This window comes from Stigmatopora argus, chromosome 12, assembly GCF_051989625.1.
Source record: "Stigmatopora argus isolate UIUO_Sarg chromosome 12, RoL_Sarg_1.0, whole genome shotgun sequence".
Classification (NCBI taxonomy): Eukaryota; Metazoa; Chordata; class Actinopteri; order Syngnathiformes; family Syngnathidae; genus Stigmatopora; species Stigmatopora argus.
In genome coordinates, this window is record NC_135398.1 from 4,092,279 (window position 1) to 4,120,277 (window position 27,999).

The following is a 27,999-nucleotide window of genomic DNA, read 5'->3' on the forward strand; positions in this document are numbered from 1 at the left end:
TATCTCGGCTTTGTTTCATTACATTAGTCTTTCTAGGAGAATAAATAATGGAGATAAAACACACAAATACTTAAGTCAAATGGGGAACGTCGTGGTGTCGCTAATGCTAAGTTAGCTACTCACATCCGGCACACAGCTAGGGGAGAAAAGGGAGCTCCAACTTAAATTATCGACGGTGTGTTCAACCTAGCATTGAACTAATGGATTTGTTGGCGTTTTGGGCTCAATTTATTCATTAAAAAAATCCAAGTAGCGTGATAAAAATGCACTTAGGGCAGTAATTCTCGACGCCTTACCTCGTCGTGCTAGTCGTCCGAAAACGCCGTTCGACAGGATGATATACTGCGCATGTGCCTAATTGATGACAGACGTAACCGTACTGCGCATGTGCCTAATTTTCACAGCTGTGTGAATGACAGACGTAACCACGCCCATATTGCCGCGCCATATTGAATGTGGAAAAGATGGTGGCTTGCTTACCGTGCTCTACGAGGTGCTTTGTCCTACCAACTCAATGTTCTTGTCTTGAGGATGACGTTGAATTGTCGTGATTTTTGTAGTTTTGATGCTATAAAACAGTGTTCATTAGTACACTAATATGATCAAATATTTAGTAACATTTTTAATTATAGTATTTTACAACATCAACTCACCTTTATTCCAGGCCATCTGACTCAATGAATAGTTTAACATTTGAAACGCAAAAAATGCTTCATTATATTGTAAACAATAACTGTCTCTGAACTGTTGAACATGACTAAATAAAACTTTAACCGAAAATGGAGCATGGAGGCATTAGTATATCAATCTGTTTATTATGAAAGCAAATCAAGGGGCAAAAAAATATAAAACAGGAAATATTAATTTGGTGTTTATTGAAACACATTAAAAATTATTCAAATTTTAAAGAGAAAACTATGTCTACTTGTCTAGAGAACTGTGTGGAACGTCTTTACAAAAAACATGCATGATTTGTATACTTGCATTTGTTCAAATAAAATTGAAATAATTAGCTTTACTGAAACCAGAAAACAAATTGTCTGGGATTTATTTATTAAGTTGACCACTTATTTATCACAATTTAGTGATTATTTATTTATCTCACCTCATTTTCTCAACCGCGTTATCCTCACTAGGGTCGCAGGGGGTGCTGGAGCCTATTTCAGCTGAGGGCACAAGGCGACAAACAACTATTCATGCTCACACTCATATCTAGGGGCAATTTAGAGTGTCCAATCAGCCTACCATGCATGTCTTTGGAATGTGAGAGGAAACCGGAGTACCCGGAGAAAAACCACGCAGGCCCTAGGAAAACATGCCCTAGATTTGAACGCAGGTCCCCCACTGTGAGGCCGACGCGCTAACCACTCAGCCGCCGGGCTGCCCTATATCATTAAATATTAAACATGAAATACTTTACACAATATGCGCTTTCATTTGTACGTTATATACATAGAAACATGGCATAAATTCATGCAAATATTCATTAAAAAAACACAATCTCTGTACAGCCTCTATGTACGGTTTGTGCATTCATGTCCATATCCGTATGGAGTTATGGTTAATAATGGTTTATTATCAGGTTTTCCTCTTGACAGGCATGATCTTGACATCCTTGCGTCCGCCTGCCGTGCGGCGCCGCAACGTCGCCACGTCGTCCTCTGCCATCTGCTGCTTGGCAAAGTTGACAAACACCTGCAGTATGCGCACACACACAGGTTAGCATGTAGTGCAGTGCATAAAAACACAAAATACTAGACAGTAATCCCTCAGATATCGTGGACAATGGACCCATGTAAAAAAATGTCTGGTGAATCTGATAACGGTGAATGAGACCTTGATTTTTTTTTAAATATGATGATGAATTAAGACTTTAGGGATTTAAAATTGTGTTCATACTGGTCATTTGTTTTACCAGGTTTCCATAACATATGTTGTGAATAAATGTTTTGTCATGGTGACATGTCTTCAGGTGCAATCATTGGTGTGGTGTGAGCTGAGAAAAAGTGAAAAAAAAATTCTATACCAATTTTTTGTCACAAATTATGGGTGCACGTTATACTCGAATAAATATGATACCTGTTTTTTTAAATTCATATCAAGCTGAGAGGAACTATTTTCACAGTGAGTACAGTATTTTAAGTAGTTACATTTGAAATATGTAGATTCTATTTAGATATTAATACATTAGTCTTTTGACATGCTTATAGCTGTAATATTTAATAAATATACTTTGATAATTGTACATGTGTACTTGTATTTCTGTATAGGCCCGAAAAAATGTATTGTGGTAGTTATAATGGGGGTGATCCTACTGTCTGGTCTACATTAACTGCAATATTCAAGGTATTACTGTACAATCCTACGTGACGATAAGCGCAACAGATAATAAATGAATGATTGAATGGAAAAAGAAATACCAAAAGGAGCCAAATATGGTACAGAATCAAATTAGAATGCAACCTGTGTGTCTCCAAATAAGTCAAAAAAAATGTGAAAACAGGCGATAAACAGATACAAAACCTCGACAAGGAACGGGATGGTGAGCCGTGTCCATTCGGAGTACCTGATCAAGCGTCGTCTGTGAGACGGAGTAGTCTTGGATGCAAAGCCTGTCCTTGTTGGAGACGACCAACTGAAAGATTCTGGCTAGCGACGATGTGGCGATCTGGTACTGCAGTGTGTTATAATGTTTCTCCCGCTGCACACACGTTGGAAAGCTGCTGGTCATGAACGCCTCGACGGACGCCAGGTCAGGGGACGCTCCCGTTTCGGCCGCCCCGACCTTCATGGTGAGGACGTAGCCGTCGCCAAATCTGGAAGAAGGCGACAATAACCCTTGAGTTCCTGATCCCGATATCATTTCATTGATGTGTTGCCATCCAATATTTAGATGAGTACACATATGTATCTGAAGCAAGGTGTAATTTTGTAGTCAACTGATGCACTTACTTGTATTTGAGATGCTGGATGGTGCCCAGACACTTGAAAGTGCCATTGACCATGATGGCTAATCGCGTACAAAGGGCCTCACATTCCTCCATGCTGGTAAACACAAAACAGAACAAGAATCGAATCTTGGATCGAAAGATCCAACAATTTGGGGAAATGGCAAATAAGTGCAAAAACAGAGTCAAGGTATAAGCAGACCGTAGTTTGATAAACTAGGATTCTGAAGAAAAAAAACTGGCCGGAGAAAAAGGTAAAGATTTTTCGAATGCACAAAACAGGAAGGTATTAAAGAGTTAAGATATCCAAATGATAACACAAATGGCGGCATCACCAAACCTATGTGATGTCAGGACGACGGCACGGCCATCCCGGATGACGCTCAGAATGGCGTTCCAGAGGAAGCGGCGAGAATGCGGGTCCATCCCAGTTGTGGGCTCATCCTGAAGGTCAAAGAGTTACCAAAGGGGAAAAAAACCCAAAACAAATCAACAAATCTTTTGAATTTCAAGGTGCTGGTGGTCTGACTTACCAAAAGAACCAACGCTGGGCAGCCAATCATGGCGATGGCTGTCGACAGTTTCCGTTTGTTCCCACCGCTGTAAGTTCCGGCACAGCGGCCGGAGTACTCCGACAACCCCAATTTTTGGATGCCCCACTCAGCTACCTATTGAATGAGGGTATTTAGCATTTTAAGAAACCACACTGTCTAACTGAAACCCCCTGGCACAACATGGCAACCATCATTATTATAAAAATGCTAATAGTCACAGCCACTCACTCTAGGGATCTCATCCTCCGGCACCCCCCTGAGGCGGGCGTACAGGTACAGGTGCTCTCTGCCCGTCAGCAGCTCATCAATGGCATCAAATTGCGGGCAGTAACCCATATTCTGGTGCACGTCCAGAATTTGCTTGAGAATGCTGCAACAGAACATGGCAAGGTATCAGTCATAGTCACATTAGTCGTTCAAGTGCTGACTTTATATTAGAATTTATCAACTTTCTATTCAGCGTAAAGGGAGAAAAATATTGCCCCGGAGCCATTTTTACTAGTAAAGTCCTGGTTCAATAATACATATCAGTCAAAATTAGTCACTATCAGGAAATCCCTCCTCTTTGGAGCACTGTGTTTCTCATTTTTTAATTATGTGTTCACATCACATGGTAATTAGAATTCACTCCGTTGAAATTAGAATTATGGAAAATTGGAAGGAGTAACAATCAATAAGAGGGTGGTTTAAATTTACCGTCATTTACATTTTGTGAACAATTTAGAAACTAATACGAAACATTTTCGGGTAACCAATACAACTTTGATTCATTCAATTATTAATTAACCTAACCTGAACCCAAATCAACCCTAATTCAAATTCAAGTTATCTTTATCACAAAACATTAGCCCATTTTCATATACTAAAGTGGATGTCCACTCCGATAACAAATCACCGGGTTTCTAATTGCAGGTGATGTGCAAAATTTACAAAATGTTTATTTTTTCTTGACTGGGTCCATTACCTTAACCTTAAACTAACACAAAGGCTTTTTTTAAATTTGTACCTGTAACCAACCACGGTGGCGTCCCCTGAGCTGACATCAGTGTCACCTGTCAACATTTTAAAGGTGGTCGTTTTGCCGGCCCCATTGACTCCTAATAGTCCAAAACACTGAAAAGACAAAATAATTTTATGTGATCTATATCAGTTTACATGCTAATGATAAGAAAACACAGACAAACTAAAATGAAATAAATAAAAAAGCTGAAAATCTAACCTCTCCGGCAGGAACTCCCACACAAATCCTGTCCACCGCTGGCCTCTTCCTGCCCACATATGTCTGAGGGGAAAAATACTACTTGTTATAATTGGTTTGTTAAATATAGTTGGTAAGAAACAAATAAATAGATTACCTTAGAGAGGTCTTGGATGTGCAAGATGTCCGACTTGCTACCGCCATCGTAGATTCTTTGTCGCTCGCACGCCACGTCGTCGTCTTCGTCTGCTGGTGGGCTCTGATTAGCATCCGATAACCTAGTGTTCATGGAAATAGTCATTCTGATATCTCTTTATAATTTCCAGTAATCTCTCTAATTGATTGACATTGTTTAGTATTTTTTTTTATTTAAAAAAACGTATTGGTCATGTAGGAAAAAGTTATGAGGAAAAACTGTCCGAATGATTTTTCTGAGTTGATTTTCTAACACTATTTGCAAATAATGGATGTTTATGAAATGAGGAATAATAATTTACAATTACCAGTGGTCCAAGAAGAAGCGGTATTGGATGAGGAGGTTGAGAGTGAAATAGACAAAACCTTCCACCGCCATGAAGAGAATGTTTCGACCCACAAAGTCCCATCGGAACGGGTTGTCGGTGTACTCCTCGCCTGCAATGCCAAAATAAACTCAATCACGAGATAACAGGGGATGTGGGTCGTTTTTAACATCAGCTTAACCGTCTTAAAATAGATCTAAATTTGAGATTGGACTAGAGTGAAGCGTGTCAAAAGACGGTCATTACCGAAGCGAGCGTAGACGTCAGTGACGGCTTGGTTCATGGCCATATCGATGAGTCCACGGCCCAGACAGAAATGAGGGAAGACCAGCAAGCCTTTCTTCAGCCACTCGTTAAACATGAGCAAAGACTACACAGACATAGATATATTGATTAATACTGCAACTACAACAAAAAGCACATTCTTTCCTTACGCGATTGTTGTCAAAGAGCTCCAGAATGAACGTGACGGCACTGCTGTTGATGCCGATGAACAGGTTGACGCACGACAGTGAAACGTACGCAGTGCTCGGGACGTTAAACAGGTACGACATGGGGTACATCATGGGAGTCACGGACCACCTGAAAACATAATACAATGCTTTGGATGGATACTGAACAGGAAATTATGGAAACATAACTTTTGCGTTTTTCGCGTTTTACGGTTTACCGTGAAAAATGGGGGATTACTGCAGAATTATTTTTCAGTGTTCCCCATTTTTCAAGGTGTACCACAAAAATGTATGTATTTTTATATACTGTATGTATGTGTGTATATATATATATATATACATATATCTGTGTATGTATATGTAAATGTATATGTGTATTTATACATACATAGATAGGTAATAAGTAAGTTAATAAATAAATACATGAATAAATATATAAATAAATAAGCGTGTTGCTCAAATATATATATACACATATATATACGTATATATACGTATATATACATATATATATACATATATATATATACATATATATATACATATATATATACATATATATATACGTATATATATTTATTTAAGCAACACGCTTATTTATTTATATATTTATTCATGTATTTATTTATTAACTTACTTATTACCTATCTATTTATGTATAAAATGCCTTTCCTATTTCTGCATCCTCACCCTCTTGCTACTGTGACAACGAAATTTCCCGAATACGGGATGAATAAAGTTATCCAATCCAAAAACAATTAGTGGAAAACTGGGAAACTGCCGGGGAATACTGTATATCATGTTTTTTGCAGACTTTGAATTTACAGTCGATGGGGAAAAAATAAAATTGCCAAAGCGGGGGAAATTTTAATACTACGTTGTGTACTTCATAGTCTTACCCGTAGAGCAAAAGTAGTGCTACAAGGGCAGGGAGGTTGGACGGGGACGTGTAGCACTTTTTGTCAAATGCCATGAAGATGGCGACCACCATGGCAGCACTGATGGAGTAATTCACCTAGATGAAATGTTTTGATGGTAAAAATGACAGCAATTTTTAAACAGAACAGTACGGCATTCCACTCACCATGTCCCAGAAGAAGTTGGCCAGCCAATAGATGAAAGGGCTAACACCGCTAACAAACTGCAAATGCTTGGCTTTGGTCGCACGTTCTTGGATGAGGTAGAGGACAAAACTGGCCGGGATGAAGGACATGGCGAAGATCACGCAGATGGCCACCACTGCATTTACAGATGTGCTTAACCTGATAAGAGAAAAAAAAAGATGGGATACGGCAATCAAAAAAGTGTGCAGTATTTTGGGTACTAAGTTTTAATGTATTGCTATAATAACAGTCTACTTTTTAGTATTAAATGCAATCAAAAAGTGTGTAATTAATACTAGCGCTAATCCAGTCAATTATAGATGCGGGCTTATTTACAGTGTGCGTTAACATGGTTTCTTCTGCGGTCAAACAAAATACAGAATGTATATTTAATATGAAATATTGAATGTAAATGAACAGCCATTTAAAATCTGCGGCCTTGGTGCATAAGTGTCTGTTTAATAATGAATACAGGACGAACAAGTGAACATTACACGTTTTTTGTGTATTGCGATGTTATCCTATTTCTATGGGATAGCTCATAATCCTCATCATCATCATCATCATGCTCATCATCATCTTGCTCATCATCATCATGCTCATCATCATCATCATACTCATCATCACTATCATCATCCCGATCATGATCATCATCATCATCATACTCATCATCACCATCGTCATCCCAATCAAGATCATCATCATCCCGATCATGATCCTCATCATCATCCTCATCATCATAATCATCATCCCCACCATCATCATCATCATGCTCATCATTATCATGCTCATCATCATCATCATCATGCTCATCATCATCATCATCATCATCATCATCATACTCATCATCACCATCATCATGCCGATCATGATCATCATCATACTCATCATCACCATCATCATCCCGATCATGATCATCATCATCCTCATCATCATCCCCACCATCATCATCATCATCATGCTCATCATCATCATGATCATCATCATCATCATCATACTCATCACCATTATCATCCCGATCATGATCATCATCATCATCATCATCATCATCCCGATAATGATCATCGTCATGATCATCATCCTCATCATCCCCACCATCATCATCATCCCCACCATCATCATCACCATCATCATCCCCACCATCATCAAAATCTTCATCATCCCCACCATCATCATCACTATCATCACTATCATAATCATCAAGTATTTATTATTATTAGTATTATTATTGCTATTTTTGATAGTATGAGGCTCGGCACTCACACAGTGACTTCGGAAAGCTGCTCCTTGGTGAGGTTCAGTGGGTGGTTGAGGGCGGTGATGCCAAACTCAATGGGCTTGGCACTGGTGGGCAGGAAGGCCCTCAGGATAGCGTTATTAGCCACATTCATGAAGGCCACCATGGCGTGCCAGCCTTTGTTGTTGTACCACACCTGCCAGGAAAACCACTAACAACTTACTCCAGAAGTATGGAAAAGTACATCTTGTGCAGGCCTGCTACATTTGACATTTTTCATCAAACAATGCTCACCTTTATGTTAAATTCACTCTCCATGTATCTGAGGAAAGGGCCGAGATCCTGCAGAGCTGCTTTTGAATGCTGGCCCTGGTAAAAAAAAATGTTCGAGATTAGCGACCGTGGAAATTTCACTCAAATATCACGCTCTCCGTAAAAGGGGAATTCGTTACCGCAGTAACATTAAGCATTTGTCCAAGTTGACGGAAAACATTTCCGATATCGCTAGGCTCCACATCCAGGATGGGAAGCTGTCCTCCAACGGACAGGCCGCCATATCTGTGAAGAGACTCGAATCAGCTAGGTGACGTTCCCCTAATGATTAATTTAGTCACAATAGATCCTTACCTTTGTTCATTGACCCAGTATTTGCTCTTTAAACTGTTTGACAAATCAAAAAGAAATTAGACATTAACATTTTGTTGTGAAATAGTGCAACATTTGGCTTTGTGTCTCTAGGATAGAATTTCATACAAAATGAACACGCCTGTTGGGATAATAGTACAAAGAAAGCATTGTTATTGTGAAGAAATGTAATTGAATATGATGTTTTCCCCCATTTTAGTCAAGTCAAGTTTAGTTATACAGAATAAAAATTCTAAACCTCATTTTGTTTTTTGTTTTTCTTCCAAAAAGAAGTACAGTAGTACCTCATAAAATGGCAAGCCACAATTGGAGATTATTTTACTGGCTAATATGGGGTAGTATCTACCTTTGGAAGTTAAATAATAACAAACTCCAAAAAAATATTAAATACACCATAAAAACACTGTCCCTTACATCGCAGTTATTTACCAAGTGCGACAGGTCTTGGAACCCATTAACCATGATAAACGAGGTATTACTGTTATTGTACTATTTTGTTATTCTGCAACGATCTCACTATTTGGTAATCATTCCAGATGAATATTGTTTTCATTCATTCATATTTCTTTAAAAATGCCTCATGTCTGATGTAAAACTACATTGTGGGTATTCACCTTGTTCTAATGAGACTCGGGTAAGTTTTGACCAGGAAGTCGGAAATGTTGCGCCCAGTTAGATCCATCATGGTGTCCCCGGTGATCTCCAGGCGTTGCAGCGGCGGGAGGCCTCCGGCGCCAGCGGGACAGATGGGCATCATGGTCAGCTTTTTGCTGCTGCTGCACAGGCAGGAGGGCGACGGGTTCAGCTGGTTCCACTCGGGGCTCTGCAGGATGTTCTCTGTCACGGCGTCAATGTCGGGGCGCTGCCAAAGAGACGCCACGTCGTTGCAGGGCATCCTGAAATAAACGTAGTGTGATGCTAATTAAATGCTGGGATACTCTTTAAGGAGTTGTGAGCTTTTTATACAGACCTTTTGCCAAATAAAAGTGAGTCAAAAGCTTTGAATACCCTATTTTTTTATGCACCATCCAAAGAATATACAACAAAACATTATATATATAAATATATATATATATAAATATATATATATAAATATATATATAAATATATATATATATATATATATATATATATATATATATGTATATATGTATAAATATAATATATATATATATATATATATATATATATATATATATATGTATATATAGATATATACATATATATATACATACATATACATACACACACATACATACACATACATATACATACATACACATACACACACATACATACACACATACACATATATGTATATATGTACGTATTTATATGTATATATATGTTTTTTTTTCTAAGTGCATATTTGGAAAGCAACTTTTTACTTTATCAGAAACCCAGATCAAACATGTTAAAGTAACAATAGGAGAATAAAGAACAACAGGCTAAATAGTGAGCTATCACACTTTTTTAGATAACTCCAGCCTAAAGAAAACAACAAAACAGGTTTTCCATAGTAAAAGAAAAACAATAAATCAACATACAAGTCACTCTTATGGTCCGGAAAGTATGGTACATATGACTACGTAATAGTGTGTCATGAAAAATAATACCTTTTTAGTCATTTAAACTCCAATGTAAAAACAAAGCCAAATTTAAATGATTTCTTCTTTCTTTTCAATAAAACATTGACTGAGAGACCTTCAATGTGACCCTCGATGTGACCATGCAACCATGGTATTAAGTATCACATCTACACAAGAGTCAGTGATTCTCACCCCAATGGTTCCCCTTGCATACAACGGGTTGCGAGGCCCGGCCCCATCAGGAAACGTTCGGCGAAGTGCCTCATGCTCGGGTCTGAAGGTTGTTCATTGCTGCAATGGACAGCGACAATTTCAATATTCTGGCACTCTGTTTCCAAAGAAAAAAGAGCATCTAAAGGCTGCCGACCTGAAGAAGGTAACCTGTGGTCCGTACATCCAGGGGGTCAATGTCAAGTTGGGGTACTCTCCAAACGGAGGAACAATGGTGGTGAAGATGAGCGCAACAAGAACGAAGCTGGCAGGCAGGACAATCTGGGCCATCATCAGAACCAATATTAATAACGAACACTTGTTTTTTTCCCCTAGATTCTACCCAGTTTTCATGAAAATATGAGTATAGAGAAATAACTTGTTTTAATCTGTATCAATAACGAACATTTGTTTTTCCACCCCTAGATTCTACCCAGTTTTCATGAAAATATGAGTATAGAGAAATAACTTTTGTTTTAATCTGGATTTTGGTACTTGATGAAATGAATTAAATTTGGTCGTTTTAGATGATGCAAGAAGAATTAATTCTCACTCTATACCAGGATCAAGTTAGATTTTGATCTCTTCTTAAATCAATGATATTTAAATGTGAATGATATTGTCAACAATTACTTCCCGTGGGTGCATTTCGTGCATACCTGTGCCACAAAGTCTTTGAGGCTGCGAGTGGCGTGATGGAACCTCTTGACAACGAGTGCGTGAAACTGTTTTAAGACTAACGAAGCTCCTTTCAATTGCCTGGAGCCTTTTCCGGCATTGCAGTCCAACGTGGAAGGCAGCGTAGCATTGTAAGCTTGCGTGCCATCATAGCGATCTGTAGATGATTGCAAAGGGCAGTGTTAAAATAAATAAAAATAAATAAATAAAAACACGTAAGAGCTTGTGGTGAGAAGAAAAAGCAGGGTGTGACTCAAAAAGATTTGCCTAACAATGGATCATTTTGGAAAAAGCCTTTTTTCCCAAACAGGTTTCGGTCACAGTGACAACATTTCTTAATGGTTCATCAATAACCAGTAGATTGTGTTCAAACACTTGTTTGCGATACAATACGGCAAGATTTCTTGGCAGGATACATCAATAATGGATGAGGCAACTCCAGGAAATTCACAAAATCCAGCAAGAAAAAAAAACATAAAAGCTGAAGATTCATGTCAGCCATGTCTGACCTTCATCTACACCTGCATTTTTTCTCCGCTGCAACGTCCACTCTTCTACAGATGAGTAGCGGGAAGGGGAAAAACACAGGTGACAAACACACTGCACATCACAGGGGACAAAATACAAAAGTGGCGCAGGAGTCTGATCCGATATTTACCGGCGGTGGGAGCATTGGTCGCTAATGCCTCGCCGTCTGCTGTCACCTTTAGGAAGATCTGCAAAGATAAACGTTTTCAATTTGTGTAAAATACAATAACAATAAAAGGTAATTAGGCTGAATGAAAAAATAACAATGGGATTATTGATAGTGTGGATTACAGGTGGTTACTGAAAGAAAGTTGTTCTCAGTAAGTTTTGTTCCTGCTGTAGATGTAAGAAAATTGTCAAAAATATTGAGGGCAAATCTCAATATAATGTAGCGCAAACTATAAATACGAAAATGAACATGTTCAATTAGTCTTAAAAGAAAAACTTTATGATAAAATCAATCACAATAGGAGTGAGAGTACAGTAATACCTCGTTTATCGCGGTTAACAGGTTCCAAGACTTGCCGCAATAGGTGAATGTAGCGACAGTGGATTTACGGTGTATATTTACTTTTATTTGGACTATTTTTTAACACCCATAGGTAGACAGTACTTGCCTTTTTTCCCCATTTTATACTTGGTTACTGAAAGTTGTTTTCAATAAGTTTGATTGCTGGTGTAGATGTATCAAAAGTGTCAAAAATATTGAGGGCAACTCTCAGTATGATGTAGCGCAAACTATAAATACAAAAATGTACATGTTCAATTAGTCTTAAAAGAAAAACTTTATGATAAAATCAATCACAATAGGAGTGAGAGTACAGTAATACCTCGTTTATCGCGGTTAACAGGTTCCAAGACTTGCCGCAAGAGGTGAATGTAACGACAGTGGATTTATGGTGTATATTTACTTTTATTTGGACTATTATTTAACACCCGAAGGTAGACACTATTGACTTTTTTCCCCATTTCACGTTTTCTATTTTTGTTCCTGCATATTATTCAAACTGTGATATGTTGAATCCATGATAGTCGAACCACGAACTGTGCATCACAATTATGTTTTGCCGCTCCACACGTACCTCCTCAAGGGACGTGTCAGAGATGCCAAAGCTGCTGAGGCCCATATCATCGAGGGTTTCTTCCAGCTCCCTAAATAGGCTGGCATAAGCACGGTGCCTGAAACCCCGACTTGGCAAGAGGAAGGTGAGCTCCTGACCAATGGCCTCGATAAGCTTGGCCTCGGGCACGTGGTGGTGGATGAGACTGCAGATGCTATCCAAATCCCCTGTGGACATCCCAAATGTATTTTTACATACCCGTCAACCTGGGTCAATTAACGTACAAATGCAACGCGGCACATATTTACTCATATAGGGCGCACTTAAGTCTATCATTTTCTCTAAAGTGGATGGGGTGCCCAATCAGTATGCACTAAATTCAAGATTCTGTAGATGTCACTGCATGACGCTGACAGATTGACTGTCTGAGTACATTGCTTGCTGACGTGCTATATTTATATAAAGTGAAAAGATGGATGTGTGAAAAGGGGAATGCGTGTGCATGTTATGCTTAAAGAATGACAATTAGCAGTCCCGAAATTAGACCTGAAATGGGTAAAACGAGATCGTTTCTACAAAACACGTACTTAAAAAAATATATAAATCACGTACAAAAGCTGTTATACAGCGTACACCACATGTGTCAAAGTGGCGGCCCGGGGGCCAAATCTGGCCCGCCGCATCATTTTGTGTGGCCCGGGAAAGTAAATCATGAGTGCCGACTTTCTGTTTTAGGATCAAATTAAAACGAAGAGCAGAGATGTATATAACATTTCCTGATTTTCCCCCTTTTAAAACAATAATTGTAATTTTTTAATCCATTTTTTCTGTGTTTTAGTTAAAAAATCGTTTTGTAAAATCTAAAAATATATTTAAAAAAGCTAAAATAAACATTGTTTTAGATCTATAAAAAACTGAATATTCAGGGCTTTTAATCCACTTATAAAGAAATATCTAAATATTATATCTAAAATGGTCCGGCCCTCGTGAAATCAAGTTGACGTTAAAGCAGCAAGCGAACCAACCCAAGTCTGACACACCTGGCGTACACAATGCTAAATGATCAAAAAATGTATAAAATACAGAAAAAAATTATAAGTTGACAGGTATGTTTTTATATCTACATTCTGAGGGAAATGTGAGCTCACCATCTAAGACCCGTTCAGCATTCTGGCAGAGGTTCTGGGACTGATCTTTGTGTTTGGTGCAAATGGAGCAAGCGCAGGAACAGTCGGAGGCGCAGTCACACTCGTTCTTTCAGAAAGAGAATACGCAGAAAGGTTACTACTACTTCTAAATAATCATTATTTGTTTTATTTATTGTTCAAAAGCTGACGCGGGTCACCTCCTTCTTCTTTAGCTCCTTCATTCGGCGCACCAACGTCAGGTAGAAGCCAGCGCCGAAGCAGTTTTTGAGGAAGAGCGGCGAGCCGCAGCAGTGCAAGCGACCTTTGGAGATGATGGCGATACGGTCACTCAACAGGTCGGCCTCGTCCATGTGATGTGTGGACAGGATCACCGTGCGACCTAAACGACACCCCAATTAACGCGTGTCTTCAATAGGGTGCCATAAAACATCACTTTTTCTTGACATACCGCAACGATATTTCAAAAGAAGGTCCCAAATAGACCTCCTGGAATAAGGATCCACGCCAGAAGTGGGTTCATCTAGGATAACCACCTTGGAGCCGCCAACAAACGCCATGGCGACTGACAACTTCCTCTGCATGCCGCCTGTTGATGTGAAATAAGAGGCTTTGAGAGGGTTTCTACGTGTACGTACATACATGTTATAACAAAAGGGCGACCTGAGAGGTTTTGGGCTTCGTCGTCTCGCTTGTGTGGCAAGCCAAGATCCACCAGCATGTCCTCCACCTCCTTCCGTGCCTCGGCCTGTGTGCGGCCTTTGAGCAGTGAGTAGAACAAGATGTGCTCTTCCACTGTCAAACTGGAAACCAAAGAAGAAGAAGAAAAAAACGGAAATGTGACCACTTTTCTTGCTTAATTACAATACAATCCTATTTCTTTAAGGTTTCGTTTCTATTGTTTTGCTTTTTTTTCCATGTCAATGTACATTCTTCTTGATTTTTTTTAGCTATTGGACTAATCACTTTAATTTTAAATTGACAATAGTTAGTGGTAGATGAGCTACATCACATGTGTCAAAGTGGCGGCCCGGGGGCCAAATCTGGCCCGCCGCATCATTTTGTGTGGCCCAGGAAAGTAAATCATGAGTGCCGACTTTCGGTTTTAGGATCAAATTAAAATGAAGAGTATAGATGTATATTACATTTCCTGATTTTCCCCCTTTTAAATGAATAATTGTATTTTTTTAATCATTTTTTTCTGTGTTTTTAGTTCAAAAATCATTTTGTAAAATCTAAAAATATATTTAAAAAAAGCTAAAATAAACATTGTTTTAGATCTATAAAAAGCTGAATATTCAGGGCCTTTAATCCAGTTCTTTTAATCCATTTAATTAAAAAATTCTAAATATTATATCTAAAATGGTCCGGCCCACGTGAAATCAAGTTGACGTTAAAGTGGCCCGCGAACCAATCCGAGTCTGACACCCTTGAGCTACATAGTGATAAAAATAAGAGAACGATTGAAAAATTCAATGCAGTGTACATTAAAGGTAGTATTTAAGGACAGTCATTATGGCGTAACTATTTCATTCCTGCTTCATTATATTTTTCTTTCTGAGCTTGGCTTTCAATCTTGGCTCTGTGTTTACATAAAAAATATTTCCACGTGACTCACTGATTGAAGAGGATGTTGTACTGAGGACACATCCCCAAGGACGTCCGCACAGCATCCATGTCGGTTCGAATGTCTCTTCCGTAGATGTAAGCGGAGCCGGATGTGGGTGGAAAAAGGCCTGTCAGAATGGACCTGTATAGACCACAAAGATATAAACATATATAAAAATAGTAAATGGTAAGAAGATAAAAAAATGGTGGAGTCATACATGGTGGTGGTCTTGCCGGCGCCATTGTGCCCGAGGAATGAGGTGATTTGACCCTCGTAGAAATTGAGGCTGAGATTGTCCACGGCGGGGCGAGAGCTTCCTGGGAACACCTTGACCAACTCCTGGATGCTCACTCCCATTTTTACACTTGCTGGATCGGGCTCAAATAACACAAGACCTGCCAGAACAAAGCATTGCATTGCAAACTTTAATTTAAAAAAAATAAAATAAAATAAAAGACTAGTTTTAAGACTTGTTCTAAATTGCCTCTAGGTGTGAGTGTGAGCATGAATGGTTGTCTATCTCCTTGTGTCCTGATGTTAACTGGCCACCAACTCAGGGTGCCCGTAGTTGACTGGGATAGGCTCCAGCACCCCCAGAAACGCTTATGAAGGTAAGTGGTTCAGAAAAAGAATGAATAAATGTGCAAGGATATTAAATTGTGTCGCCTCACTGATCCAATAGATGGTGGCATCAGTGTTTTGTTTTTACGCTTTAACGTCAACTTGATTTTTATAAATGGATTAAAAGAACTGAATTAAAAGCCCTGAATATTCAGTTTTTAATAGATCTAAAACAATGTTTATTTTAGCTTTTTTTAAATATATTTTTAGATTTTACAAAATTATTTTTGAACTAAAAACACAGAAAAAAATGGATTAAAAAATTACAATTATTGATTTAAGAGGGGAAAAATCAGGAAATTTAATATACATCTATACTCTTCATTTTAATTAGATACTAAAACAGAAAGTCAGCACTCATGATTTACTTTCCCGGGCCACACAAAATGATGCGGTGTGCCAGATTTGGCCCAAGGGCCGCCACTTTGACACATGTGATGTAGCTCATCTACCACTAACTATTGTGAATTCAAAATTAAAGTGATTAGTCAAATAGCTAAAAAAAAAATGTGTGGTCTAAGGTTTTCTTACCTTCTCTCTCAAAGGCATTTTCTTCCTCATCCTCTTTTTCCTTCTCCTCCTGCTGTTTCAGACCTTGTTTCTCCCGTTCCAGACGGTCCCGCTTGCTTTGGTGCTTGCAGGGTTTTTTGCTGGCGGAGCCATTGCAGGTGTTGACAGTGTCAACGGGGCAGTCAACACTTTCAGGGTCCTTTTCTGCTTCATCAGCTTCTGAAACAGCTGTGAAATGGATGATTACATTACCATATTTTAAACTATTAAACAGTCCAGTGTCACACAAATGAGCCTTCGCTCGTCGGCCTCAGTCTACGATTTTCCGATCATTTCGTTACACTGGTAGGGTGTGATTTTTAAGCTCACGCCATCACTACGTCAATAACTCCAATGAAAATTCAAGTGTTGTGTTATGCCATTTATGCCCATGGAAACTCAATATAGGGGCAAGTGAATGTAATATTGTATATTTTAGGAAAAGGGCGGGTTTGCTTGACCTAAAAATTCGCAAACAATCAATACAAATTTTGTTTTCACACATCTTTCTATCATATTAATTGCTTGGCTTGTAGCTTTAACCTGGCTCGTCCTTTGAAGCAGGTGCAGAAGAAGCATTGCACCAATAGGAAGGCTGCAGAGGGAAGTAGAACGGCTGACCAATGCCATATTGACCTGGAGACAAAGAGCATTTAAAGTGAACATATCGAACTAGCTCGCTAGTTTTGGTATCTTCATCTACTTATTTTACGTCTTTGCTGGATAGCTAGCTAACTCATTTCAAATGTATGTCATTACCTGGAAAAACGTTGTCTAGGTACCAGGCCAAGAGTCCATAGAGGATGGCATCCAGTGCCATCATCCGGATGGATGTGATGAAGGAGTAGGTGTCCTTTTCCAGCGGGCTGGTCTGGATGTTGTCCCACTGCAAGCCCAAGCCTTGCTCCTCGTAGCGCGACAGGTACTCCGTCCCAAAGCCAAATGCCACCGGGGACAGCAGACTCTGCCGGGACAGTGGATGGACGATGTGGTCATCAGAGAACGTCTCACGTGTTCTTTGGTCTTACGTACAGCGGCCATCTTTATATTGGCAGTGAGACGGTCCTGCCAGGCGAAGCAGAGCACGTGGGGAAGGTAGAGTGTGAAGTAGAGCACCCCGCTGCACGCCGCTGCCAGATTGGCCTTATCGAAGAAGACGCTCATGAGGAAGCACTGCATGATGGTGGCCACCGTGAACATCAGTAGGAAGAGGAACACCAGCGATGGGTCGCTGTAGTTCAGCACTTTGCCACCCTGAAGTAAGTCAAAAGATATGGACGTTGTCTTAAAATAATTACCCAAGTAGCTACATATTTACTTTTTGGGATATTTTTGTTAGTTTGGTAGTTATCTCTATTTATATGAAAATATGTATATTTTACCATCTTAGTTGGTGTTAAGATAGGCAGCTAGAAATTGATTTCCTTATTTATTTACTTTAGTTACAGTATGTCTTTACACACTTACTTAGAAGTGGGTCATATAACAATATATGATATAGTTAGAAAAGTCGCCATATATTTACTACTGGTACTAAATTATCTTTACCAGTTAGATACGTACTGCATCTAGATAGCTTTGTGTTTACTTAATTCATTATCTTCATAGTTATTGGTAGATATTTAATTGATTCATCCAGTTACGTAAATCATTAATAATATGTTGGTAACAGCAATTAGTCAGCAATTGACTGACATATAGCTACAGTTGCTACCGTATTTTGCTGTTTAATATACCCCCCATTTAATATACCCGGGTATATTAAACGGCAGGGGCATATTAAATGGCGCACAAACGGGAAGGTACGATCCACTACGCACTCTATGCTGTGACGGGGTGCATCAACGTTTTGCAGACTAAAATTACTTATTGCTCAGATTAAAACTACTTACTGCTGAATAAAGTCTGACTTGGAATTTTAAGGAACTTAAGTATCTATAATTATGCCCCCATGAACACCATACAGATCTTGCCAAAAAAGCCGAGTTGCCGTTTAATATATATTAAACGGCAGGGGTATATTAAATGGCGCACAAACGGGAGGCTCAAAAAGGCAAAACTCATTTAATATACCCGGGTATATTAAACAGCAAAATACGGTACTAACTCACCACAATGATGGAGGTGAGCAATGCAGTGCTGACGGCCATCGTGACAAAGCTGTCAATGAACCAGGTCCACCAGATGACGCCGTTGGTCACGCCCATAGCTTTGAGGGTCTCCTTGAGACGCAGTTCTTTCTCCAAAACGATGCTCTTAACCGTCATGGACACGGAGTAGATCCACGCCAGCACCATGAACATTGGGAAGCAGCGGTTCAGCGTGATCATGAAGCTGACGGTCAGTCAGGGAGAGTTTACACTTCGTTAATGCAAGTCTTACGGAAAAAAATGCTGCGAAATAGGTAGCTACTTGCAAAATTAGGTAGGCTCCTCAAATTTTGCCTAAGTTACCTAAATTAGCTACATTTAATCTAGACTCACAGATCATCCACGTAACAAGGGTAGGGCATCTGCTGCACGTAAACCCCTAGTGGCCAGTCGTGTCCCGTGTGCAGTTTGATGACGCCGTGTTCGATCATGTCCTGCAGGTAGGCAAAGCCCCCCCAGATGTACCTCTGGTCATCCACTGGGTCAGCTCTGGGGCCAGGGTCCCAGTACCTGGAAAGAAAAGAGGGCGGCTTCTTAACAGTTGGTCAGACAAGGAAAGGATGTCCTAACATCAGAACATCACCGCTGGCTGACCTGTCTTTGACCTTGTTGGTTCGCTCAACGGCATCGATATCCATGCGGATCTTGTACTTGACATGTGCTGGAACAGTGGTGGTCCAGGGGTACATGTCAACGAAGACCACGCCGGCCCAGAATTTGTTTTCCTCCAGCAGGTACAAAGCCTGGTGAATCATCTGCGCCTCGTCCGTGTAAGGTACAAATTTGTCAAGATTGATGCACTGCAGCCAAGGAAAGACGAAACAAAATCAGTTGAGCTGCCTGAAAAATTCTCACAAATCCAAAGAACGTTTCAAAATGCGTCAATCAAAACAATTCAATAGCGCGTGTGACTTGATGATTTATCAAACGTTTCCTTTAATACAGAAACAAACATGTAACAACAGCTTGTGAAATTCCCAAGAAGCACCATCTTATTCCAGAGCGTGTCCAATGCGTCCATTCACTTGACTGTAAATGAGAAAACATTCTGGGCCAGACATTCCTCTCCTTTTCTGAATGTGTCAGAATGAAAGAGCTTCACGGATACATATGTTCCAGCATTTGACAGTCACCGGGGGTGTCCTGAGGCAGGACAATGGGGACCGACGGCTATGTCTAATTAGCTGGATCGCCGAGTCACTTTGTTTGCATGGAGAATAGATGCGGCTATTTGTTGCCGTTTTATCCGGACAGACGTCGGTTGGCAAAAGCAATGACACCATGCAGAGTTGGATTGCACAAAATGGAGAAGGATAGGGAGGGTAAGGGGGGACAGCAGGATACTTTTGCCCACCCTCCAGCCTCCAAGATGAAAGCCGTGTTAGCCAATTAGTTCCAGAGCTAGTTACTACAGTTAGTTCGTTTGATTGAGAGCCATATAGTTAGTTGATTTGGCAGCCCACTGAACTCATGTTTGATAATAGTGTATTAAGTAAGAGTGAGCTTCCACAATCGTTCCTTCCTTTCACACTATTTAATCACTTATGTAGGTTTATGGTAAATGTACTTATCGACATATTGACTTATTGACTTATTTACTGTCTTCTATTTTGGTTAGTAAATATTTAAATAGTGTATATTGAAACTATTTAGTTATTTACACAGGCAGTTAATAGCAAGTTTTTTACTTGCTTACCGTATATTTCAGACTATAAGTCGCACCAGCCAACGAATGCACAATGAAGTATTAGAATTAGTTTCAGGCCCAGTCAAAATATGTGTGACTTATAGTCAGGAAAATACGGAAGTTTGTTTACATACTGGGATAATAATGTGCTACATAGGAAGAAAGACAATTAGTTATTATTAAGTTGTCATTTTCCTCACCTCAGCATACTGGTTGACTGTGTGAATAAGCTGGTCGGTGATATTAAAAATGTTCCTCCAATCGAAAGTAGGCATTCCTGCCTGTCGTTGTTCCTCCGGACCACTGTACAGGAAGTTGAGGATATCTCTGGTGGTCATGTTGGCATCCCCCAGGCTCTGGTCCACAAAGTTCATCACGGTGGGATTTGCTAGCGTATCCTGTGACCATGATGAGAAGCACATTTAAATCAAAACTATTAGTATTGTGAATAAACCAGTATACATGCACAGATTGTGGCTCATAAAAATGTCTTTTTTTATTCAATCGGATAAATAGTTGCAAGTTGCTTTAACATATGAAAAATCATCAAAACAATGACTTTTTGCCTTGTTTTCTGGCTTGTCATGAGTTAATTTTAATAATGAGTCGAGAAATGTTTGGTTTCCAACGTATTCCAGCAGCAGTGGATGGCGTCAAAGTCTTACTCTGATCATGTTCATCTGCACACTGTCTTGGAAAAAAGCCCACAGTTGAGGTCCAACCTCTTCCCACATTTTGCCAAAATTGTGAAGCCTCTCCAACTCCTCGAAGGTGGTGTTGGCCTGCCACACGGACAAAACAAACGGATGAAAAAGATGATTAAAGACATAGGACAAAGGTGGCGGAGGGGTCAGGAGGGCAGACAAGTGACCAGGGGCTTACGTGTTTTAATATCTTGCGGACGGCTGGGGAGTCAGGGGTGTACAGGACCTTTCCCATCAGCAGGGGCTTGATGGAATTCCACACTATTTTGGTGACCGGGTTGGACTCCAACGTCTGCATCAGGCTGTTGCAAAATGGGGCTGACGCCGTCAAAGACATAATTAATTTCAATAGGGGGCCAAAATTTAGTTGGACACAATCTGTTCCTTCAATGATTTGGCAACATTTTAAGTCTGGAAAGAGATATTTTAAGTATTCATTGGAATTTTGTGAGATATTTGGGGGTTCTTTTGTACACAACCGAGCAGGAATTGAACCCACACCGAAAAAAACGTAGGCTGAACTCACTGGTTGTGTGGTCGTACACGTAGGTTTCACGGGCGCGGCTGCCGTTGACGCCCAAGAACACCTTGTAGTTGTTGTCTTCGTACCAGTTGAAGGAGAGCACACGGCTGCCACCGCCTTCCGGGTAACCACAGAAAAGACTGGATACGGACGCCATCAGCTCGGAGAAGGAGGCAGGGCCACCGTCTCGGAATAGAGAAGAGACCGCTTTGATGAGGGCCTGGGAGTTTGTGCGCTCCATCAACTGCAGGAAACGGGAGGAGATGGTAAATTAAAATAGAAAAAGGGAATATATAAAGATAATATGTGGTTTCATTGCTCAAAGAAATATGCAGAAAATAAAATTATATCCTGGAATGTAATTGTTTGTAAACAAAATGCAGAAATTTACCTAAGGATCTTTTTAAATTACGAAATTAAAAAGGCTAATTTTCATTATTTGATCACTCAATAAAGAGATTTTTTTAATCAAGCGAATACCGTTTTTCCGGATTATAATTCACACTATCTTCATAGTTTGGTTGGGCCTGCAAATAATATTTGTATTTTTTCTCTAGGACAATTGGTTCGCGGGCCGCATTAAGTTGGCACTCATGATTTACTTTCTCGGGCCGCACAAAATGAGGCGGCGGGCCAGATTTGGCCCCCGGGCCGGCTCTTTGACACCTGTGCTCTTGGACAACTGAAGGCCTGTTGTTGTTTTTTTTCAATAGTTAACCAAAAAACTGTTTTGTTAACAGATGAGTTAGCAGATTTAACAGTTAACACAAGCAAACTAAAATAAATAAAAATGTCTTTTTTCAGACACCTTTCAAAAACCCCCAATTATTATTATGATTAATTCTGTCATGTTATAGTATTTCGTCACAGGCATTCCGACAAATACATGAAGTAAGGCAGGAAGAACGTTTGGCTCGCCACTCTGTCACCACGGCAGCGCTTGAGTCCCACCTAGGGGGATGTGTCATCTCCATGGAATGTTAACCCGCCCATTTTCGAGTCTTACTCCCTTGTCTGGCCCAAGGTTATGATAATGACGACCCCCACTCACTTGACTGCCCACCCCGCCCATAAGACGCTCCTTGGACGTGCCGAATTACACGTTCATTTTACACATCTTCTCTAGTAATACTTCACAATATGGGAACATTCCACCAGTGGGACAATTCATTAGTTACACTTTTTTGATTGATACTCTCACAAAGGTAACGAATTAAGTAGTAGAATTTGGGTGCGGGGTTGAAAAAAAAATCTAATACTTTAATATTGGGCATCAATTCCTGATCGATATTTTTTTTCTGTAAATAAAGTAACTATTACACCGAAAATCTTATATTATTATTATTATACTAATTCATTTTGATGTTTTAACCAGTACATATGTGAAAGGAAATAGAGTGTTTCATAAGAGAATTATGATTTATTAATGAATAGGTCATGTATATGTATGTATTAGCAATGTAAAAATGTCAAAAAAAATAAATCACAGTATTATCTGCTAGAAATTGAATTGCGATCAATTCTTCAGTATAATTTGGTTGTGACAAAATGCGACTGGCTTTTAAGCTTCCAGTTTGTAAAAAAAAAGAAATGTCATTAAAATAATCATTAAAAATAAATAGAGCAAATACTTCAAATGAAATTTAATGAAGTTAAATTCTAGATGTTTTTAGATTGTTGTTAATGGGCTATAAGATCACTTTTTTTAATTTACTGGATTTAAAATTGATTTTTAAAAAAGTAAGTTCTCATGAGAGTTAGAATATAATTTTGATGAAATGAAATAACTGTAGAAAACAAATGGAACATATTCAGTCCTTGATGGAGACAATAAGAAGACCAGGTGACCCTAGTGCTTATATAATGAGCTAAAAATAAGCTGAAAGACTTCACGGGGGTGGGCTAGTTAAAGTGGCATTGTGGGACATCTCACCTCGCGGATCTTCTCCGACGCGGCACTGAGGACGCGGCCCCACCGCTGAAGGTCCATCCCTTCTGATGTGCCGTCCATGACGCGAGGCAACTGAGGGAAGAAGACGGACGGATTGATTCCTTTTTTGTTTTGTTCAAGTGAAGACGTGCTGATATTATTGAGAAAATGTGGGAGGGAATGCCAAGAAAAACAACAGACATCCTCACGTTCATCACTCAGTGTTTTTCAACACATGGATTTTACATTTTTTTTTCCGTCTAATCATGTAGTAAGAACTGCAAAACTTTAGTTAAGTAATTACACGTTAAAATAAACATTAAAAAATAGTTTTCATTCAAAAAGTAAGAAAGGAAAAGAAATAAAGAATGCATAATGAGTAAAAATCAAGTTAAATGAGGAATAACTTGAATACAGTAATACCTCATTTATCGTGGCTAATAAGTTTCACGATCAACCGCAATGGGTTATAAAAAAAATATTTAACTGCAATGTAGGCACAGTGTTTTTATGTTATCAAATGATATTTGGAGGTTTAAAACGTACTATAATTTAACTCCAAAATAATTTCAGATCAAATCCGCTGCCAAGTTTGCTCCAAATTGCTCATCAATTAAAATGGGATCTAATAATATTTGCAAAAGAAAATCCGTCTACGACATTATATGCTGTGGTACGCCTTGGACTGTAGGTCAAGACACGACGCCGCCTGGCCCATCTTAGCGAGTTTAGGCGGGGCCCGATGTAAGCCCATTAGGGAAACAAGGGCAAGAGGGATAAAGCCTGAGTCACCCGCTGAGCGCTAACGCCCACTTTATTTCGGATGGCGACACGGCGACCGGCGCTCACCAGTTGGAATATCTTGAAGAAGTCCACGTTGGCGTAGAGCGCGTCCTCGATTTTCTGCAGCCGCGGCTGGCTGAGCGCGCACATGGCGTTGCGGACCCCGTGGAGGCCCCGCCGGCTCGGGAAGATAATGAAGCGCTCCAGCAGTGCCTGACTGCAGGCTATGTCCTTCAACTGTAGGGCCGGGACCCCCGATGCAAACTGAAAAAGGGTCACAATAAAAAAAATTTAAAAAAAAAATCTGTACAATTTGTATAGTCTGTTGAAAATTCATATTTGTCAAATTAACTCAAATGTAGGTTGTAATAAATATTTTATCATGTAATAAAAGTGTGTCTTGTTTTCCTTTTTGAAATGTTAATGAAATACTGAGCAAAATAAAAGGGAAAACAATTTCTGAATGAATGCAAAAAAATAACAAAACTTTTAAAGAAATCAAATCAAAAAGTGTTTTAATACTGTATCGATAAATAGTCATTAAAATAACAATTTATCAGGGTTAATCATTCATGTTAAAAATAAAATAATGATGGCATTATATAAAAAATATATATTTTTTACAATTAATATTAGATTAATAATTAAAAGATTGGCTCATTATACTTTTTTTAAATTCATAATGCAATCAAATAAGCATGAAGAATAAACGTGGAAAAATATTAAAATACGTAAAACTAGTGTTTGAATTGAAGTGAACCATCTGATAAAAATAAATAGAAAATAAAATACTTTAAAATAATTTCCTCTGCCCGTCTGTTCACAGTATGTTTTAAATGAACTTGACCAAAACGATTGGACTTCGTCTATCATCGCTAGCATTGTTCCGACCTGCTCAATTCGGATCTCGGCGTTGGTCAACTGGTAGACGATGGACTCGGAGAGCTCGGCGTCTCGCAGCAAGAAAGCCGTCAGAACTTCGTCGTCCTTCAGGATGTCCTCGATCTTCAGTCCACGACCTGAGGGCAACCACAACGAACCTGAGCTGTCATCTTTCATTTTCTCGGTATGGGCCAACCCTATTTGCCAAATAGTCTACGTCCACATCCAAATATTGAGACCATGTCGCACCTGACGTGACGGTCGGGTTGTTCCGTAGCGTGTCCATGAAGCGAGAGAATGTAGACACCTCCTGCCACATATTCCCTAGCTGGCGCACCTCCGTGTCGTTGAACGTCTCCCAGATGTCCGAGTAAAAGCGAGCCAGACTGAAGCAATGAACAGAATGAAACGTGACAATAACAAACCGGTGACCAAGTAAGGCACTCACATTGAATTATTGTAGTTGGAGACCAGCCCTGAAGACTCGCCTCTGGTGGGATGTCTGAAACAGGGGTTGTTGGCATTGCAGAAGATCCCCTGTATCCAAGGAAGGATGCCCGCTGACGGCATGGCCTTGTTGGGGAAGTGACCTGGGAGGCACATTTCAAATCAGACTTTTATCCAGGGCCAGTTTTTGCTATGGGCAATATGGACAACTGCCCAGGGTGCAATCTATATGGGGGCACAGGAGATTGCACCCTCAATTCTGAAAAAAAAAACCGATATGACCAGTTGTCTAGACTATTATTAGCCATTTCCACGTCAAGTAAGTCTGCTCCACGACCCGCGATTTGCAGTGGACTGAAAAACTAGCGTGCGTTTACATTCATGCTGCTGGTAGAGCGGATTGGCCTTCCTCAGCCATACCAGGCCAATGAACAGCAGTACAGGCCAAATAAGTTCCACCAGGAAGCGAACCTGCAACAGATATGTCATTCATTTTCCAAAACGGATTGCGATTCAATTCACGATTTGGGCTGATGTTACCTTCTGCCGCTTTCGCAGGGTCCAGTTCTTCCACAGCAACAGGCGGATTTGAGAAGCCGTCTTCATGGCCCCCCTCGGGTGGGGTCATGTGACTTTGTTAAACCTGCAAAAACAAAATAAGTCATTTTATTTGGGAGGTTCGCCTAGGAAAGATAATTTCCCCCAAAAAGTGAACAATGTTTCTCAGTTAAATGACAAAGTTACTCATCCAATTGAGAAATTTCTCATTCAAATGAAAAAGTTACTCATCCAAATGAGAAATTTCTAATTCAAACGAAAGTTACTCATCCAAATGAGAAATTTCTCATTCAAGTGAAGAAATTACTCATCCAAATGAGAATTTTCTCATTCAAACGAAAAAGTTACTCATCCAAATGAGAAATTTCTCATTCAAACAAAAAAGTTACTCATCCAAATGAGAAATTTTTCATTCAAACAAAAAAGTTACTCATCCAAATGAGAAATTTTTCATTCAAACTAAAAAGTTACTCATCCAAATGAGAAATTTCTCATTCAAACGAAAAAGTTACTCATCCAAATGAGACATTTCTCATTCAAACAAAAAAGTTACTCATCCAAAGAAACGTTTTCATCCAACTAAGACATCTTCTCATTCAAAACAAGAAAGTTCCCATCCAAACAAGACATTAAAAAACAAAACATTCTTTTTTCCAATGTCCCTTTAGATTCTCCACATTATTCTTACATTCTGCTTGGTTAGCACAATGCAGCATGAAAATGAATGCTTCAGGATGTAGCAAGAGCGCAGGCTTAAGAGCAGATTTTGGAACAATAACATGATAATAATGTTGTAAAAACCTGTAATTCCCAACCAGGTGAGGCGCAGATAACGAGAAAACACGAAGAGTAATTTGTTTGGGTAGTAAACTATGATGTCATATACCAGGTGCTAGTGGGAGGGAAAAATATATGAAAAAAAAGCATAGAAAATGAAGCTTGAAGGTAAAACATGCATTACATGAAAAATATACATACTTAAAAGAATATATTTTTTCAAGATACATTCCATTAAGATTTAAATATTTTAAAAAATGGCTGCATTTTGGAGGGAAAAAATCCATTTCATTTCTTTCCAGAAAAAAAATTAAGCAAATAGTAATTTACAAACGTACTCAACATCATTTTCCATCAGAAATACAAATGAATCAGATGAAAATTTTGTATAAGAAAAATATTTCTTTCACGATAATAAATTGTCGCAGTATGTCATCTAGGTATGAGTGTGATTAAATACACATGAAAATTACAATCTATGTATTGATAAATCATATAAAGCCAAAGAGCAAATTAAACCTCATTTGACTGAATTTTTGATAAGAAAAAATATGTTACACCAAATGCACCAACATGACCACGTGACTTTAAAAAAAAGTGTTTTTTAATCGAACCTGAGTGTGAGCGTCGTATCCGAAGAAATCCGCATGTAGACCACCTGGCGAAGGGAAGGACGTGGACGATGTAACGGCGCTGCGCTCAGCAGTGACGGCCACAGAAACAGCAACGTTCCTAATCTGATTGCTCTAATCTCCCAGCTCAACTCTGGCCCAATGCAAAAAAAAAGAAAACAGAAACAACATGAGAAAAAAAAATGACATGTCATCATTCAGTTTTAAACAGAAAATGCAAGTTGAATACACATCAGGATTTACCCACCGAGTTCAAATTTAGGGTGCTTTTATTTTTT

The 27,999-nt window shown here is 39.3% G+C and overlaps 1 protein-coding gene across 3 annotated transcripts; it reads right to left on the minus strand.

The window, feature by feature from the left end:
- Nucleotides 1-858: 858 nt before the first annotated feature.
- Nucleotides 859-27,998, minus strand: LOC144085514 (retinal-specific phospholipid-transporting ATPase ABCA4-like). Of its 3 annotated transcripts, none has more exons than XM_077614850.1 (50): nt 27,704-27,998; nt 26,295-26,397; nt 26,132-26,225; nt 25,756-25,897; nt 25,557-25,693; nt 25,317-25,444; nt 24,492-24,689; nt 23,646-23,735; nt 21,716-21,956; nt 21,368-21,507; nt 21,151-21,267; nt 20,686-20,883; nt 19,393-19,598; nt 19,132-19,308; nt 18,760-18,982; nt 17,681-17,902; nt 17,408-17,612; nt 17,192-17,284; nt 16,631-16,837; nt 15,696-15,873; nt 15,488-15,619; nt 14,533-14,672; nt 14,321-14,458; nt 14,070-14,251; nt 13,873-13,978; nt 12,746-12,951; nt 11,794-11,851; nt 11,645-11,689; nt 11,117-11,292; nt 10,615-10,739; nt 10,440-10,538; nt 9,273-9,554; nt 8,641-8,673; nt 8,466-8,571; nt 8,308-8,382; nt 8,040-8,209; nt 6,758-6,935; nt 6,573-6,688; nt 5,656-5,803; nt 5,468-5,591; nt 5,204-5,333; nt 4,858-4,978; nt 4,722-4,784; nt 4,509-4,615; nt 3,731-3,872; nt 3,482-3,616; nt 3,289-3,392; nt 2,953-3,045; nt 2,567-2,816; nt 859-1,695 (listed from the first exon to the last, which is right to left on the minus strand). In XM_077614850.1, exons 2-50 carry the CDS (start codon nt 26,358-26,360, stop codon nt 1,579-1,581), a joined length of 6,963 nt encoding a protein of 2,320 aa, XP_077470976.1. In that variant the 5' UTR covers nt 26,361-26,397; nt 27,704-27,998; the 3' UTR covers nt 859-1,578. The 3 variants fall into 3 exon arrangements, with proteins under 3 accessions (XP_077470976.1, XP_077470977.1, XP_077470978.1); XM_077614851.1 differs by having other exon boundaries at nt 26,295-26,406; XM_077614852.1 differs by lacking the exon at nt 11,645-11,689.
- Nucleotide 27,999: the final 1 nt, after the last annotated feature.

Excerpts from the sequence above, each read along its gene's own strand:
- LOC144085514 (XM_077614850.1), bottom strand. The coding sequence starts at position 26,360 with ATGAAGACGGCTTCTCAAATCCGCCTGTTGCTGTGGAAGAACTGGACC. Across the intron at positions 11,293-11,644 it reads AAATGCAGGTGTAGATGAAG|ATCGCTATGATGGCACGCAA; the intron begins GTCAGACATGGC and ends AATCATCTACAG. Across the intron at positions 5,334-5,467 it reads TGACGTCTACGCTCGCTTCG|GCGAGGAGTACACCGACAAC; the intron begins GTAATGACCGTC and ends TTGGCATTGCAG.